The 18,939-nt window shown below is 45.4% G+C and overlaps 1 protein-coding gene across 2 annotated transcripts in view; it reads right to left on the bottom strand.

Annotated features, from left to right (window-relative positions):
- The window catches only part of LOC140550301 (copine-8), a 168,308-nt gene that overhangs the window by 34,440 nt on the left and 114,929 nt on the right, over positions 1-18,939 (bottom strand). For both annotated transcript variants that reach the window (XM_072674217.1, XM_072674218.1), the window contains 2 exons: positions 17,697-17,750; positions 17,341-17,402 (listed from right to left, as the gene is read on the bottom strand). In XM_072674217.1, the coding sequence (XP_072530318.1) occupies positions 17,341-17,402; positions 17,697-17,750 (116 nt within the window). The remainder of the gene's footprint in view (positions 1-17,340; positions 17,403-17,696; positions 17,751-18,939) is intronic.

The raw sequence follows: 18,939 nt of genomic DNA, 5'->3' as shown, positions 1-18,939 counted from the left end.
CACTTACACACACACACACACACATAGACAAAAGTCAGCAATAATCCAATAAGTGGGATGCTTCACCACCACCACAGCAAATCATACACTGTTTAATTTGATGGCTCAGTGGTCTAATGTGCTGCCACTATGGTCCGGAGGTCACAAGGTCAAATCCTGGGCCAATGCCGCTTTGCCATCAGCAGCCGAAGTCTCAGAGAGCACGATTGGTCTGGGTAGGGTAGATGCTGCTCTCTCCCCTCATCTCTCTCAAAGCGATGTTGGCCGGCATAGGCATGTTAGCTGGTGTGGTGGAGCTGGGGAACCGGCACTTTCCCCCGGGAGTGTCGGCTGCCAGGAGATGCTGCATTGCCGGCAGTGCAAAAAGAGGCGGTGGCTGGCTGCACATGTACCAGAGGAGGCATGTGGTAAGTCCCTAACCTTCTAATGTTGAGAGCATTGCTAGTGCGAGTGGGAGTTATGACAAACAAATGTAAATAGATAAATGTCATTAAAATTTTGATGAACACCACAAGGAGACCATTTAGGACCATCACATCAGCCAATTATGTGGCAGTACTGCCACATCATCCATCAGAATGAGGGGAAAATGTGATATCTGTGACCGTTGGTGTCAGAAGTGGAGGTCTGAGTATATCTAGAGCTGCTGATCTGCTGGGATGTCCAGCACAGCAGTCTCTGGAGTTCCTCAGAAGGGTGTAATGAAGGAAACACATCCAGTAAGCATCCAGGAACGCTTTCCTGATGGGAGAGGTCAACAAAGAACAGTCAGACTGGTTGGAGCTGACAGAGAGGCTACAGTAGCTCAGATAACCACTCTGTACAACTGTCTCTGCACTTCTCCAGCTCCTTCCCACAAACCCACCCTCATCTTCCTCCACCTCTGACCCTAAGGTCCTGCATCGCAACTCTTCCCACCATTGCTCCATGCATTTCCCCTTCTGTGCCTCCAGCACTGAGACGGAAAACGATCACTACCTGTGCGTTCGGCAGCTGATGACCAACAGCGAGCAGAACATAAAGAGCCCAGGGGAACCATCCCGGCGTGCACAGTGGGAAAGAGAGAGATAGCGAGATAGCGAGAGAGAGAGAGAGATAGTGAGACAGTGGTCCCTGCGCTCTGTGTAACGCCACATCTGTTTCTCCTCAATAGAAGACGACAGCTCAATAAACAGGGGCTTAGCTCCGACGCCTGCCCCACAACAGCCCTGCAATCTAAGTGTAATGGAGGCGGTTATACGTGAATGCAGGTGCGCTGCCGGGAGTTATGGGTAATGAGAAAGAGAGATGGAGGCCGGTACAGCTGCAGCTGAGTCTCAGCCGAGGAGCGCAGTTTAATTCCAGCCCGGATCCTGCTGACAGCTGCCTCAGAGACGCAGTGAGGTGAGGAGATGGCACTTAATTACTCTGCATACTGGCATACAATAAAAAGTTTCCCAACTTTACACAGCACAGCAGAGGCATAGTCGGAGTGATCTGCGGGGAGGTGCCAGAGAGTCTCTGGGACACCACATGGATTTGCGAATACTCAGGCGAATACTCACGCCTGTCTGTCTGTGTATTGAAACCTATTTGTAACCCTGTCTCTTTGGCTACGATCACTCAGCAGGTAAAGTGGCCCAAATCTGATTTTCCCACCAAATCTGATGTATTTTTTGGGCTGTTTATACTCCAAATCTTTATAATGTGACTTAAATCCGATCTTCGGTTAATCTATCAAGGAGTTCCAGTAGCTGACAGCTGGGCCTGTCACAGAGAATGCGTTCCAGTTTGCTGTAAATAGGGCTTGTTATTCGGCCACTCCCACTTCCTTGGTTTGCGTCCTTGGTTTCTTTAAAAAAAGCTTATTATTGTCCTTTGCAGCGCCCTCCTGTGGCCACGTTTGGCTATTTCTTTAGGAATTTCTTAAAACACGAAGGGGTTGTGATATGGGCCTTGTGAATGTGGCCCAACACTGTGAAAACTTGGCCCTGTTGTCTAAGGACTGTAAGTTCTGATCACCACACTGATCCGTGGGTGGAACACCATTATTGGCCATGCTCTCTCTGGACATATAGGATGGCCCTCCCTCTCCCCTCATCACTTAGCATAATGCATTTACATTTAAGGCATTTAGCAGACGCTCTTCTCCAGAGGGACTTACAAAAGTGCTTTGCTATTTACCCAAGTCAGTAAGGAGACCACTCTGCTATTCACCCAAGTCCTCTCAGAAAAGGTGGGTCTTCAGTCTGGGTTTGAAGACAGCGAGCGTTGGACTCTGCTGTTCGGACACCCAGGGGAAGCTCGTTCCACCACTTTGGTGCAGGACAGAAAACGCTTGACGCTTGTCCTCCGTGGATTTTGAGGGCTGGCAGGTCGAGCCGAGCCGTACTTGAAGTATTTGGCTTTTGACCATCGCCATCAAGTATGGAGGGGCTGGTCCATTCTTGGCTTTGTAGACCAGGGTCAGGGTTCTAAATCTGATGCGGGGAGCAGCTACAGGAAGCCAGTGAAGAGAATGCAGCAGTGGAGAGACGTGTCTGAATTTAGGAACGTTGAAGACACCAAGACTTCGAGCTTCTGTAGAAGGAGTGACCAGTGAGTTCTCAATGGAGATGCTAGCCAGTTCTCTTTCAAGTGCTCCCAATGATGCTGTGTTAGCAGCAGTACAAAAGAATGTGGTGGTGCTTAATGTGTCTCTAATGAAGGTAAGAGTATGAGCTTTGTTTTCCCACCCTCCCCCCCACCCAAAAACTACTGCCGTGTTCAATCAGAGGAGCCCCTCTGGAATCCACCAACCAACCCCTGACCTCATTTTCTTTTCAGCAGGTTGAGAAAATAAGAGCATAAAACAAACAATCCAAATGCTGAAGGTCTGAACAGGTCTGCAAAAACAAGCATCTCGTATGAAACGCATGGAGAGACAAGCGTCCAGCAGATGCTCATGACTGTGTATTGCGGTACACCATTTGTCCATCCTCTGCGGACTACAAAACAATGATTGAACCAACCCGAATAAGGCTGTTTTGTGTGCAATCCCACTGTCCAGGGAAAAAAAAACAGGTAAATGAATAGACAGGCTAGTAAAAGGTCTCAGAGCAACAGCTTTCTCTGAGCTCCGGAAGCTGTCACTTTGATTCGGCTTCTCGCGGGCGAAGCGAGGATTACCGGGAAATGAGCTATTTCCACCCTTTGCAGGCCTGCACCGAGTGCACGAGCCATTTTGCATGCATGAGCAGCCAGCCTGGGAAATTTCTTGTGGCACGAGCTCTGCGGCCAACAGATGTTGTGGCTGGGCGACTGAGCAGACATCCAGGCAGAGGGGACAGTGTCCACACCTCCTGCCACTTCTAGGACATTTCGGTCAATTAGCAGACTGGCTGTTGGGGAACTCTTTAATTGCACTGCAGAGTGTGGTGCTTTAGTGGAAATCAGTGGTGTAAAATGATTAGATGGACCTCGTGATGCTAGCCAGTGCTCCTCTAAGTGCTTAGCAGCAGTTCCCAAAATGCCGTTGCGCTTAATGCGTCGCAAATGGAGGAAAGTATGACCTTGGCCTTCACCCTCTCAGTGATGATGGCATTGTGTGATAGAGGATATCTAGCTGGTGAGTGGAACTGGACAATACCAAATTTGGGGCATCCTGAGTCATGCTGCTTGCCATCAGCAGCCGGAGTCAGAAAGAGCACAATTGGCCTTGCTGTCTCAGGGGTGGGTTGATTGCAGAGGCGTCTGTTAGCTGTTGTGTTGGAGCTGGGGAAAGCTGCACTTTCGGTAGTATCCCTCTCCCACCTCAGTCCACACGCTTCTGTATCTTCAGATACCGCTGCTTTATCTCTCGGCTTGTCAACAAATGCATGTTTACATGTGTCCATAAGGGGGCGCTCAGTACTCTACAGTTGTACTACATTTGTATTTTCTTTTTTACTGCAATAATGTAAACATGAATAACACTCTAGGGGGGCTCAGGAGCAAGAATACCACTTCTCATATACTGTTGCTTTAATGTATGATTTCTTTACATGCTGAATCGTTTCTTAATGAATCATAATGAAACTGAATCGTTTACCTCAAGTGATTTTTATGATTTTTATGATTCTCTACACATGATCAATACTATTAAATATTTTTCATGTACTATTAAATATTTTTCAATATTTATCATGGCAGACAGTTCTCCTCCCTCAGATCATGTATTTCCTTCATCGAACACTACACAAACAAACAGGTCTGTTTCCCCAAAGCTGGAGATGCTTCTCTGCAGTCTGTACAGTGTGAACAGCAGAGCGATGTGTCATGTAAGATGTTCGGATCATTTCATCAATCCTTATCATCATCATGTCATCCCTGTCACGTCATCCATCACAGTGAAACAACAAATATCTGTTTCCATTCAGTTTCTGGACTGACAGCAATTCTTCACTAGTACTGTAAATCTCACTCAGACACAAAGGGAGGCCACATCCCTCCAGATTTCACCAGGAATGAATGGTCCTCTTACGCCTAACGTAGTCCATCAGTCAGGAGATGCTTGATGTGCGAAGTCTGCTTCTGTACTAGAGTACTAGAAGCTTACTGTTGTTTATTGATGCTGTCATGTGAAAACCTTGTATCTCCATTTTTGGTTGTTTTTCTCTTTTTGACATGATGTGAATCTGGCAGATGTTCTGTTGTATGTTGTATCACAATTTCTTGATGAATGAACCAATATAAATGCTTTTTACATTTAATTGTTGTTTGCATTTCTTTTTTCCCCCAATTTTAGCTGAGCCCACCCTAGCCCACCCACCCACTGACTCACTAGGACTCCCCCTATCACTTGCAGTAGGGGGATAAACTCTGTAAATGAAGCTCCAGTAAAGCGGAGGCATCGGCTGATTGTGAGGATGTCAGGTAAGACGTTAGTTAGCCTGAGAGCTAACCTAACAGCCCTGCAAACACTCAGCGCTTCTGCTTTACCGTGCCGGGGATGACGGTACGATCACAGCTGGTCTGCCATGTAAGAAAAAAACAGAAGGGAAAGCTGCTCCGCCCCTGTGCTCACAGAGTCAACATCCTCAGCCCAGATAACACTAATAAATGCATCAATAACAAATCAATCATAACTATAGGATATTAAGGTTTCAGTTTTATGTGTGTCACACTCCCGGGTTGGCCTCCTGTCGCACAAGACTACACTTCCTATGGCTCCCCCTGATCTTCCACAACGGTCACATGCCTGCGACCACCCAATCCTGAACAGTTCCCACACTCAACGTCACCTGAATACCAACAACTGTGTCTGTTGTTCTGTTTAGTATTTAAACCTGTGTCTCCTCGTGAAGAATTGCCATATCATTAAAGACTCCATGCTGGAGAACAGCTTCCACCCCATGCATGAGACTCTGGCAGCACTGGGCAGCTCCTTTAGTGACAGGCTGCTTCACCCCAAGTGTGTGAAGGAGTGGTATCGCAGGTCCTTCCTTCCTGCTGCCGTCAGACTCCACAACCAGCACTGCTCACAGCGGACCACACACACACACACTTAACTACACACACATGTTCAGGGAACAGAGATCCCTCAATGTAAAAATACAATGTGCAATCCCCCCCCCTCCCCCACACATGTGCAATTAAGAGCCATTTGCAATAACCTGTAAATAATATTGTTATTGCTTTTTTACTTAATTTATGTAATCTTAATATATATATATTTTTTTACATAATTTATCTATGTTTTGCATCTGAGTGTCTTGCTATCTCTTTTTCTACCTCAATACCTCAAATGAAGACCTAGTAGCCTGGGATCTCCTTAAAATCTCCTATAAATACTGTGTAAATGTTAGGTAAATACAGGTATGTCCGGTAACTATCAAAACATCCCACTAAATTGTCCAGGGTCCTAAGTTAGTTTTTGTTTTACTTGAAGAGAAGGTAGCACTTCATTAACTAAAGGCTTCATCCCACGTCTGTTGCTGATAAAACTGTAGAGGTTTTTCAAGTAAAAGAGTTTTTGTTATTATATTTATAATACATGTTCATTTAACTGGTTAGATTTTTTGCTGTGGTATTGAAATGTAACTATTGGCACCAGGAGACTCTAATGCAGCGCCACCTTTCTTCAGCCCATCACCAGCTGTGCTCCACCTGTGTTAAACAACCTCTAATTACACACTATTTTACTGCTTTCAGAAGTGACGCCACGTCTCTCCCTCCGTCCTCTCCACCACCACCAGTTAGGTCCCAAAGGCTACCTTGCCCCCTGGATCTGCGAGAGTCCCGATGTTGCAAGACCTGGGCTGACGACAGGGCCTACGCCAAAGACTTTACCCTGCTACCACTGCTCCCATCTCATTATGTGTGGAGAAATTTACACTCTACTGTTCTCATGTCTCCGGAGTCTTCTGGTGGAACTGAGAATTGAAGAAATTTAATGGTATTGGTAAAGGCTACCACATTTCTGGCGTCCTGACGTCCTTCCAGGGCACTGCTGTCCACTTTAGAGTTGTTTCACAAGTCCAGTCTCAAAGTAAAGTAGAGTACTGTGCTTTAAACTGAATTTCGGAGTCTATGTAACGAGACTCCTTGCTTTATTAAAGTCAAACTCTGCCCATGTGGGTGATTAGTAGTCAGCACATGATAATTACACTGATAATTAGGATTACATTACATTACATTTGCCACTCTGAGCCTCTTGATAGACATTACTGAGATTAGTAATAAAGAAGAGAGAATTACACGTGGAGTAATAAGAATGATTTACTGACAGCATTATAGCCAGTGCTAATACAGCAGATCCTTTCAACATGGGTTTTAATCTGCTGGTCATGCTACACGCTGATCAGCCATAACATTAGCCACCCCCCCCTTCTTGTGCCACCACATCAGACCTGACCATTCAAGGCAAGGACCCCACAAGACCTCTGAAGGCATCCTGTGGTATCTGGCACCAAGGCATTAGCAGCAGATCCTTTAAATCCTGGAAGTTGTGAGGTGAGGCCTACATGAGCGACAGTGAGCCTTAGGTGCCCATGACTCTGTTGCCGGTTCACCGTCTGTCCTTTTTAGGGCCACCTTTGGTAGGTACTGGCTACTGCATACCATGAACACCCCACAAGACCTGCCTGATGTTTGGGGGCTGTTCTGACCCAGTTATTTGGACATCACAGTCCGGCTCTGGTCAAAGCTTAGATTCTTATTAGCCCAGTGCAGTGAACGACAAACGTCCCCCAGCAAAACGTCTGACCTGAAGGAACTGCAAGTGCCTCCATATCATAATATTAAAACCACTGACATGAAGTAAAGTTAGGTGAACAACACTCATCGTCTGGTTACAGGATATACTAGGCAGCACCATTGTAAGGTGTTAAAAGCAGGACAAATGGGCAGGGGTAAGATTTCACCACTTTCACAAGAACGAAATTGTCAGGAATCAGGCATCAGGCAGGTCTTATGGGGGTTCCTGGTATGCAGTACTCAGCACCTACCAAAAGTAGGTGGTTGGTGTGGCGCAATAGATAACATCACTACCTGCCACTACCTGAGGCTGGGGTTCAATTCCCGGTCTGGGTGACTAGGCTGTGCTTGGGCAAGACCCCTAACACTACATTGGCCCACCTCTGTAATACGAGTTAACCTTGTAAGTTGCTCTGGATGAGAGCGTCAGCTAAATGATGTTAAAGCAAATGCAAATGTTCCATAGAAAGACAGCTATTGAACAAAAGACAGGGTTATGGCCCTTAGTTTTACATGGAGAGTTGGAGTAATGTAATTGTACTACAGCACAGGATAAGAAATCACAGCACAAATGACTGAGATGGGAGTGGCTTCTCGACCACTCTTATAACCTGCTTATAGTAATAAAGGAATTTTAGTGAGAAAATGAGCAGCTACATGCTAACAGCAAGTATGTCGGCTACAGGCCACACCCCACAATGACTTTCCTAAAGCTTCCCGCAGCATCACGGCCTCTGGGGAGTCCTTTGCAGTATCCTTGCCTCCTCTTGTTCCTCTATACTTCAGAAAAACCACGAAAAACTCCTTCTCCACAGGACATGGCGCAATATTTTGAGGTTATTTATACGGCTTGTTTTACAGAAGCTAAAAGGTGCTGGAAACTTTAAAGATGACTGACACGGCACATTTGGACGGGACTAAAATCACTGAGAAACTCTGGTAATAATTATTTATAATGAATATTGCCCCACCTCTCCACATAAATCTAATCCCGTCCGAATAGGGCTTTATAGTCGCCTAGAAAGCACAAACTGCTAAAAAAAGTGAATCCTGCCGTTGTCTTGTGGAGTCTTTGACAGGTCACGAGTGGTACCTACGCAATATTAGGCAGGTGGTTTTAATGTTATGGTAGGTTTGAGTCTAAACAATTGTTTGCTAAGAGGACCTACGAGGGTTAAGAGAAGGTGAAGCGTGTGGTCGGATGCTCTTTTGTGTGCTGGCTGCTGGTTTGCGAAAAAAGATATCACACACACACACACACACACACATACACACACACGCAGACACATACACACACACTTGGAGATACACCACCACACAATGCTGTAATTTAGCGTGGCGGAGTTGTTCTCTTGGAGAGCTCCCTAATGGCAATTAGCTGATTGGATTATGCTTCTCCACAATGACTGGCTCTCTGGAGGACTGCCGCTGAATAGCACTCGCTCGGCCCATCCGGATAATGAGGCGCACTTCACACGCAGTGTCAATCACGGCACAGCGGAGCGTCAGGAAGACAGAGCACCGAGAGACGGGGCGCGAGAGCGAGGCAGGGAAAACACAGAGAGCAGAGATAGGAGATATATGAGCATAAATGGTTCTGGTCAAAGTCTGTTCATAAAAGAACTGAGAACAGAGGCTGCTCTCGGCACCAGCTGCGCAAATCCTTGCCTATCAATTCTTCATTTGCCGAGTTCTTTGATCCCGAGTTGGTCGAACTGTACAGGAAAGTTACAGTGAAAGTCCAAACTTTTAGCAGTGCTCAGAAACACTGCGATGAGGAGTAGGTCGGGAGAATGGAGATGTTCTAAGACTTGAAGGTCTGGCAGTGACTGTTCTGTTACAGCGGCCGTCCTGCCGTCCACATGCAGGAGGTCCAACTGGGGCAAGCCTAGGGTTGGGTGGTATTCACTTTTTTCATAGTCTCACAATAATACGGAGGGGCGGGGATGGGTTGGGCTTTGCTTGGCTAGCTCGGCTACGGCTCCACCGAGTATTAGACAGCCCAGTGCAAAAACGTGTGTCTGATGGAGCGAAGTCGGGTGACTGGTGTTAGGAGTAGGTGTAGGAGAAGGGTTAGGGTAAGCGTTTGTCCCCTCTCTGCTGAGGAATACTACTGCTTTCAATTGGCTGCTTTAAGGTGGAGCCCTAAAGACAGTGAGACATGTGGAGTGGTCCTCTTTAGATGAAACAGTCACTCATTAATCAGACCTCAGTGATGGAGCAGCATCTGAACATTCAGTAGATCATTAAGACCATCTTTTACTGAAGACTGTTGTTCAGATGTTCTTCACTTTATTTGGAGACTCCAGGTTCAGATCTGCAGACGTTCACCTGACAAACCACTGATCATCTAACAGCTCTAATACTGACCAGCTCAACACCCCCAACCAGCTGCTGTAGACCTGCTGCTGCTGACACCAGTCAGGAACTGAAGACTAACTGGATTAGACTGAGATTAAGAGGCCATGGTGAGGGATATGATTAGGTTTAGGGTTGAGGGTGGGGTTAGGATTAGGCCCAGGATGAGGATTAGGATTAGATTTTGGGTTGAGGTTCAGGTTAGGATCAGGGCCAGGATGAGGGTTAGGATTAGGCCCAGGGTTAAGGTAAAGGTTAGGGTAAGGGCCAGGATGAGGGATAGTGTTAGATTTTGGGTTGAGGTTCAGGTTAGGATTAGGTTTAAGGTTGAGGTTAAGGTTAGATTAGGATCAGGGTTAGGGTTAGTTTTTTGGTTAAGGTAAGGGTTAGGATCAGGGCCAGGATGAGGGTACGTGTTAGATTTTGGGTTGGGGTTCAGATTAAGATCAGGTTTTAGGTTGAGGTTAAGGTTAGCATTAGGTTTCAGGTTGAGGTTAAGGTTGGGATTAGGTTTTAGGTTGAGGTTAAGGTTAAGGTTAGGATTAGGCCCTGAGTTAGGGTTAGGTTTTGGGTTAAGGCTGGGTTAGGTTGTGGTTTTTGGACATAAGATATTAAATCTACTCGATGTAACAGATGAACAGTAAATCTCCTGAATGTCACTAAAGCATCAACAGAACATCTTCAGGATGTTTACCTCAGTGTGTTCAGATGCTTCACTGCTGCTGCTGCACTGTTATGCTGTGGATGTGCTTCTGATACTCTGTTAAAACTTTATTAATCATCTACAGAGGAGCGCTTCAGTGTTACTGAAAAGACTGGCGCTGTATTGGCGGACTGTCTCAACAGGTGAAGCTCTTTCTCTGGGAAGATGAGCCACATACCCACAATTGCCAGTTCGTAACGCATGTGTTCCTCAAAAACATCCATTTGAGGCTCTCACTGCACAGCATAACTTTCCCCCCTGTCTGTTCATGCGATGAAAGTCGCCAGTACTGATTCAAGAATAACCAATACTTCACGAGCTGGCTTCACAAAAACCCAACGAGGAGTCCAACACCAGGAGGAGCGCATTAAGGGATAAGTGCGGCGAGTGCGGCGTTAATTAACAAGCATGAAAACAAACAGGAGGAGATTTCAGCTGCAAGGAAGAACTGCAGGTTATGTAATGCGATCCTGATACCTGTGTGTCTTAAATGAGCCTCAGTAATAGTTTCCCCCAGTAATACAAGAAGGGTCTAGTAGCCTAGCCGTCTTACAATTGCTTTGCCATAGTCATTTAAAGGCAATTTACATAATTACATAATTAACAGCATGAATACATAAAGAGTCACACTGCATTTGACTCCTATTCTTTTGAGAGTTTGGACCATCAGCATAGATGGAAATGTGGGAGGAGATGATAAGGGAACTCAGAGAACCACACAATGTGTAAAGAAGACCACTCGTTTCTTGTCTTTCACCATTTCAGAGACTTTAACATACTGAAACACACTGACCCACTCTCAGACTGGTTGTTTGGGGGTAATTTCTCAATTTCTGCATGTCTTTTCACATTCGCCTTTAAAGGCACTTGCATATCAGATGATACCCACATGCCTGACATCAGAAATGTTCAGAACTATCTCAGCCCTCATGATAATGAGACCAGATATCCCGACACTAAACTTGAAAAATGTAAGTCAGATTTTGAAATCCTTCATATTTCCTGTGGAAACATGCCTATACTCATGTGGGCGGATTGATTGGGTGCTTGAAACTGGAGTCTCAGCTTCACATAAAGAGTGGAATGTATGAGTAAAAGGCAGAAGACAAGTTTCTGAGTGTCCATTGGTCTGGGCGAGAGCCAGAGACGAATATCTTGACCCATCTTCACAGCCTCGTGACTCGAAGGTGATTATGCCACGTATGATCTATCAATGAGGTACAATGGAAAGATCCAGGAAATGTTTGAATTGTATGTCTGCGCTGCGTTATCACAAAGATATTAATAGAAACATTAAGAAACACTGAGTTTGACGCAACAGCACCTCCATAGGGTTGAGACTCCAGAGGGTTGAGAAGGACACAGTGGTGTTAGGTAAGAACTGGTTGTGTTCATCTTCAAGCTATGGGAACTGCCAAAGTGGACCATGTCACAGTCGTCAGAGCTGGACAACATGTCCATAATCGGACACTGCTGATGCCGTCATTTTGATAGTCACTATCCAGCAGTTAATCAATAATATTAAGTTTTGATGAGATTTAATGATCAATTGTAGACACCTTTTCACGTAACGAATAAAAATCATTACATCTAATTTACTTAAAGGTATAAAGTCTGTGTTGGTGAAGGGGAGGGACGCCCCAGAGGGATCCCCATGCTTTTCGTTTCTCTCTCTCTCTCTCTCTCTCTCTCTCTTATGGTTGTGACTGTTTCAACCTGCTGATCTAATTTTGCTCTATATTATTATTTTATTTTATCACCTCCACCACATCTTTCTTTTTAAATCTCTGTAATGCGACAGACAGACTTATTAAGTAAGTCTAAATGTCTCCCCCTACAGTCGGGAAGTGTAATTCACACTTTAGCCACCCCTAAAGAACGTGCATTTCTGGACAAGCTGAGAGACGCATGTGGGAACTCAGAGAACCACACAATGTGTAAAGAAGACCACTCGTTTCTTGTCTTTCACCATTTCAGAGACTTTAACACACTGAAACACACTGACCCACTCTCAGACTGGTTGTTTGGGGGTAATTTCTCAATTTCTCAGTCTTTTTACATTCGCCTTTAAAGGCACTTGCATATCAGATGATACCCACATGCCTGACATGAGAAATGTTCAGAACTATCTCAGCCCTCATGATAATGAGACCAGATGTGGCCCGGAGCAGTGTGTGTAGAGATATCCCGACACTAAACTTGAAAAATGTAAGTCAGATTTTGAAATCCTTCATATTTCTTGTGGAAACATGCCTATACTCATGTGGGCGGATTGATTGGGTGCTTGAAACTGGAGTCTCAGCTTCACATAAAGAGTGGAATGTATGAGTAAAAGGCAGAGAACAAGTTTCTGAGTGTCCATTGGTCTGGGCGAGAGCCAGAGACGAATATCTTGACCCATCTTCACAGCCTCATGACTCGAAGGTGATTATGCCACGTATGATCTATCAATGAGGTACAATGGAAAGATCCAGGAAATGTTTGAATTGTATGTCTGCGCTGCGTTATCACAAAGATATTAATAGAAACTTTAAGAAACACTGAGTTTGACACAACAGCACCTCCATAGGGTTGAGACTCCAGAGGGTTGAGAAGGACACAGTGGTGTTAGGTAAGAACTGGTTGTGTTCATCTTCAAGCTATGGGAACTGCCAAAGTGGACCATGTCACAGTCGTCAGAGCTGGACAACATGTCCATAATCGGACACTGCTGATGCCGTCATTTTGATAGTCACTATCCAGCAGTTAATCAATAATATTAAGTTTTGATGAGATTTAATGATCAATTGTAGACACCTTTTCACGTAATGAATAAAAATCATTACATCTAATTTACTTAAAGGTATAAAGTCTGTGTTGGTGAAGGGGAGGGACGCCCCAGAGGGATCCCCATGCTTTTCGTTTCTCTCTCTCTCTCTCTCTCTCTCTCTCTCTCTTATGGTTGTGACTGTTTCAACCTGCTGATCTAATTTTGCTCTATATTATTATTTTATTTTATCACCTCCACCACATCTTTCTTTTTAAATCTCTGTAATGCGACAGACAGACTTATTAAGTAAGTCTAAATGTCTTCCCCTACAGTCGGGAAGTGTAATTTCCCGACTGTGCAACTTACAAGGTTACTCGTATTACAGAGGTGGGCCAATGTAGTGTTAGGAGTCTTGCCCAAGGACTCTTATTGGTGTAGCGCAGCATAGTCACCCAGACTGGGAATCGAACCCTGGTCTCCCACATGGTGTTGTAACTCCGTGGCAGGTAGTGGTGTTATCTGTTGCGCCACACCAACCAAAAAGTGAGTGTTGTCCTGCCTGTTCTACCAAAGTCACACGGTGGAGGACTTCAGGAACAACAAGCTTTGGACAGAAGAATCTTGAGTCTTTCCCAGTGGAAAGATCTACCTGTGGGTCCTGTGATGACATTTTAGGACTGCTGGAGACTTCTTTACTCAACAACTATGGCTCACTACGGACAATAATGCAAATATTTCTTTTTAACTCACACATACACTCACATACAGATAAATATGTACATATGTATACATATATATATATATATACAGACACGCACTATTCCATCTGTATATATTTTTGCTTTTTATATTTCTATATTTCTATATTTTCATATTTTTATATTTTATTTTTTAACTTTAACTTAAATGTAAACTTTTATTTTATTTATTTAAATTAATTTTTTTATTTTTTTATTTTTATTTATTTTTTTTATTTATTTTGCACTTTTGCACTTTATTTCATTAAGTTAAGGTTTAGTTTAAATTTAGATCTTATTGAATAGCTTTGATGTGGGCAGACTGTCAAAATAGCATTTCACTGCAAGTTATATTGTGTATTACTATGTATTTGACAAATAAAATTTGATTTTGATTTGATTTGTGTCCTGTTAGGACGTCCAGATCTGGCAATGTTGGCATTTTTTGTAAATGTTCTCCACTTGTAAAGGATTTAGCGGACAATGGAACATCTGAATTATAATCTTTTAAAATCCCATGTGGGCAAATGTGGGCTGAGGCAGTATAGCAATATTACAGGTAAGTTAGTGAGTGTTGTCCTGCCTGCTTCACCAAAGTCAAATGGTGCAGTTAGCAGCCTGCTCCGGCCAGAGTGGCAGTGATAGTGTGGCTACTCTCTCTGTTACAGTCAGTGCACAGCCAGCTGCTATTTTGAGGTAAAAATACTACATACTGTTGCTTTAAGTAGTAATTAAAAGGTTTTAATGGGGTGTCCTAATTTCTTCACATGCCTGGGAATCCCATCACCACCACAGCCCTACAAGGTCAGGACCCTAAAAACAGGAAGGCCTGATGGGGCAGTGTTAACCTGCAGATGGAAAAAAACTGGATTTGAGATTGGAGAATTTCTCCGCTTGTTACGACTACGAGTGTGAAATACTGACCGTGACATCCCATAATGCTTCAGCTCGGGCTACAGACGCTTTAAAGAGGATATAACAGGCTGTGTTCCAGCTCACAGCAAATTACAGTGCCAGAAAAATGCGAAGTGAGGCATCCAGTCCATAATAATCGACTGAAGGAGGGCGTTCATCCTGGACTCTCGGGGTCGCTCACTCTTCAGCTGTAGGATGTAATATAAATCCATCCATACCTGCGCCCACAACTCCAAATCCAGACTCATCAATAATCAGGCAGTGATCACAACACCTGTCTGGACAAACATCCATGTGGGCATTCGCCTGACGAATCGCTCGCCTAGCTGTCGATAGACTGTGCAGACTTCTGCCTCTCAGCGGTTCAGAGAATGTCCCTGGGAATGCTGCAACTGAATGCTATTAGTGTGAAGACGCACCTCACTTAACATGGAGCTGGAGTGACTGACCAACCACTGACCAGCCCTGAGAGAGAGAGAGAGAGAGAGAGAGAGATAGAGAGAAAGGAAAGGGACAGAAAGATGGAGACGACCTACAGACCTACACTGGGGGACAGTGAGCTGCTGACCATGAGGAGCTGAATCTAGTCAGAGCTGCTGACCATTACAGCGGAGAGTGAAGCTAAAAGGAGAGAAGATCCTGCTGTTATAACGGACGTCCGGAGACCCGGAGACTTAAAGACTCAGACACTGGGAGACCCGCACACTGGGAGACCTGGTCAAAACAGTGCTTAGTGTGGGCGGGGCATCCAGCACACATGGGTGACACCTGTCTACTGCTCTGAGCACGACAGACAACCACACACACACACACACACACACAAACACACACACACACACACACACATGCACACACATCTGAGCCAAGATCAGCTACAGTCTCTCCTCCAATGCCTTTGCCTTCCTCTCTCTCTCTCTCTCTCTCTCTCTCACACTGACTTTTGCTACTCCTCTCTCACTCGCTTACTTCCTCCATGCTCTCCTTCTTGCACTACCTCCATGCTCTCTACTCCTGCCTTGCGGTTTCTTCCTCTATGCCTCCCTTTCTCCCTTTCCTCTCTTTATGCCTCTCTTTCTGTCTCTCTCTCTCTCTCTCTCTCTCTCTCACTGGTATGAATGGACTTGGCCCCCCAGAGAAGAGGGTCTTTGCCGAGGGCATTCATTCAGCTCCAGTCTCTCAGTAGGACCCGTCTGACATTCAGAAAGCCTGCTGCTCTCCCTCCGTCTCCCCCATCACTGTGGAACATTAGCGCTGTGTTTCACATCACTACATAAAACCTCTGAATGTGAAGCTTTTCAGTGGAAGCCAATGCGTCAAACTCCCCGTCATCTGCGGTGCTGTGATGTTAGTTTATCATTCTTTGCTGCCTAGGAGCAGGAGACGTCATGGGTGCCACCGACTTGCCAATATATACTGTATACAGCAATGACCATTAATACGTTTAGTCTATTATACCATTCCTCGTCGCTAAGGCTGCTCTGTGGCGTTACCACACTACCTAAAGATCAAAACTACATGTTATGTACCAGAGGACTAAGGCGCTGCCAAGGATTCGAGGATCGCTGGTTTGAATTCTGCTGAATGCTGCTTGCCATCAGCAGCCAGAGCCCGAGAGACTACAATTGGCCTTGCTCTCTCAAGCTCTGCCTGCTGATGGCAAGCGGCATGACCTGGAATTCGAACCAGTAATCAAATAATACTCTCTCAAGCTCCGCCTGCTGATGGTAAAGAGCATGACCCGGGATTCGAACCAGTAATTAAATAGTGCTCTCTCAAGCTCCGCCTGCTGATGGCAAACAGCATGACCCGGGATTCGAACCAGCAATCAAATAGTGCTCTCTCAAGATCCACCTGCTGATGGTAAAGAGCATGACCCGGGATTCGAACCAGCAATCAAATAGTGCTCTCTCAAGATCCACCTGCTGATGGTAAAGAGCATGACCCGGGATTCGAACCAGTAATCAAATAGTGCTCTCTCAAGATCCGCCTGCTGATGGCAAACAGCATGACCCGGGATTCGAACCAGCAATCAAATAGTGCTCTCTCAAGATCCACCTGCTGATGGTAAAGAGCATGACCCGGGATTCGAACCAGCAATCAAATAGTGCTCTCTCAAGATCCACCTGCTGATGGTAAAGAGCATGACCCGGGATTCGAACCAGTAATCAAATAGTGTTCTCTCAAGATCCACCTGCTGATGGTAAAGAGCATGACCCGGGATTCGAACCAGTAATCAAATAGTGCTCTCTCAAGATCCACCTGCTGATGGTAAAGAGCATGACCCAGGATTCGAACCAGTAATCAAATAGTGCTCTATCAAGATCCGCCTGCTGATGGCAAACAGCATGACCCGGGATTCGAACCAGCAATCAAATCTCTCTCAAGATCCGCCTGCTCATGTCAAACAGCATGGGAATCGGGCCCTTCGCTACAGCAAACCCGGAGGTGGATTGGAAAGCTGATACCCAATCCATTAAAAAATACCTGGATCTGCCCCCCAATCCCCCAAGTCACCGGATCGGATCGGTACATCCCTTCAGCAAACCAAAAATACTGAATAAACCAACAGGGGGTTTAGTTAATCTCTGAAAACAACACATCTGTAACATGGGAGGGAAATGTGCCACCTCAGCTAAAACAGGCACCTCTATCTCAAAATATGAGGAGTGAAAGGCGCCACTCACCCGCCCTTAATGTAGTCCAGGAAGGTGACTTCAATATCCACCAGGAAGGACAGGAGTGTTACCTGCAGATGGGAAGAAAAGCAGGAAGACTGGGGTTCATTTTTACACTGAGCTGCCTGCACTGGCCAATAAGCGAGACGCCACCATCAAATTAATAAACACCTTATTGGATTTTACAGTACATGACATACATTTACTGTAAAATCCAATTAGGGCTTCATTCATTTGACACAGAGGATTTTAAATGGCCGGCTGTGAGAGAGAGCCCCGGGCGAGCGTCACTTTCCAGCAGCTGGCTGCATTATAAACTCGCTGAAGTGGACATAGCATGAGGCGTGCTGGACTGCTGGACTTACCGTTCCAGAGTTCAGATATTTCTTCTTCTTGCCTTTCTTCTTCGGGTTTATGACCTGTTGGGACAAATTGGATGATTGCATTGGTTTGTGGGAGGTTAATGGGACGTTTTACTTTGTATTTTTATTATATTAAAGATCATTATTCAGAATCTACCATTATTCATTAGTAGGTACTATGAAAGTGCTCTGTAAGATATATGTAAGATATATGATATTAACACTATGCAGGGTAAAGGGTTGAGTCAGTAAAGCCAGCCATGGGTTAACCATTAAAAGGCCAGTGGGCAACACCGAAAGTGTTATTACACATGTCTACTACCAGAGAATAGCCCCACCAGTTCGTACAGAAGTCCCTGTAGTTACTGAGTAATACACCGTAGCGTGTGATAAGCCTTGGAGTGTGAAGGGGTTCACCAGAGAAGCTTTCCTATGAGGGGGTTTATTAACCTGCAATGGTTCGTCATGGAAATACTGTCACACACACACACACACATGAAGACAGGTATGAATATCAAATGTCCCCCACTGCCCAGGTTCCTTCAGGGTGGTGTTCCCCCCCCTACTGCACTTTGTGGCCCTTGTGGGGCATATATACTTTATACCCTGATCAGCCCTTAGTAATACTGAGTAGTCCTCCCCCCTGTGCCACCAAACAGATGTGACCAGTCAGGCACCTCTGAAACCTCTGTCCTGTGATATCTGGCACAGATCTGCCAAGACATTACTTTAAGAGCTGTAAGTTGTGAGGTGGGCCTCCATGAGCATCAGTGAGCCCTGAGTGGTGTCCATTTATACACACACACACACACACTGAGTGGTACAGTAGGAAAGTGGGTGGTGGCGGTTAGTCCCTGGTGAGAAGTGTTTCATAAATGCTCTGACTAGAGCGGTCATCACTTCACATAAACCACGCAGAGCAGAGAGGGACATTTTCTCAGTGTGAGTGAGGAGGCGGGGGGGGGGTACAGAGAGAGAGAGAGAGAGAGAGAGAGGAAAGAGCGACAAAAAGAGAGAGAGGAAGAGAGAGAGAGAGTCAAAGAGAGAGAAGAAAGGAAGAGCGACAGAGATAGAGAGAAAGAGAGAGAGAGAGAGAGAGAGACAGAGAGAAAGAGACAGAGAGAGAAGAAAGGAAGAGCGACAGAGAGAGAGAGAGAGAGAGAGAGAGAGAGAGAGAGTCAAAGAGAGAGAAGAAAGGAAGAGCGACAGAGAGAGAGAGAGGGACAGAGAGAGAGAGAGAGAGAGA

Source organism: Salminus brasiliensis, chromosome 2, assembly GCF_030463535.1.
Source record: "Salminus brasiliensis chromosome 2, fSalBra1.hap2, whole genome shotgun sequence".
Lineage (NCBI taxonomy): Eukaryota > Metazoa > Chordata > Actinopteri > Characiformes > Bryconidae > Salminus > Salminus brasiliensis.
Note: the sequence above shows the minus strand (reverse complement) of the source record. Positions and strands in the feature narration are given on the sequence as shown.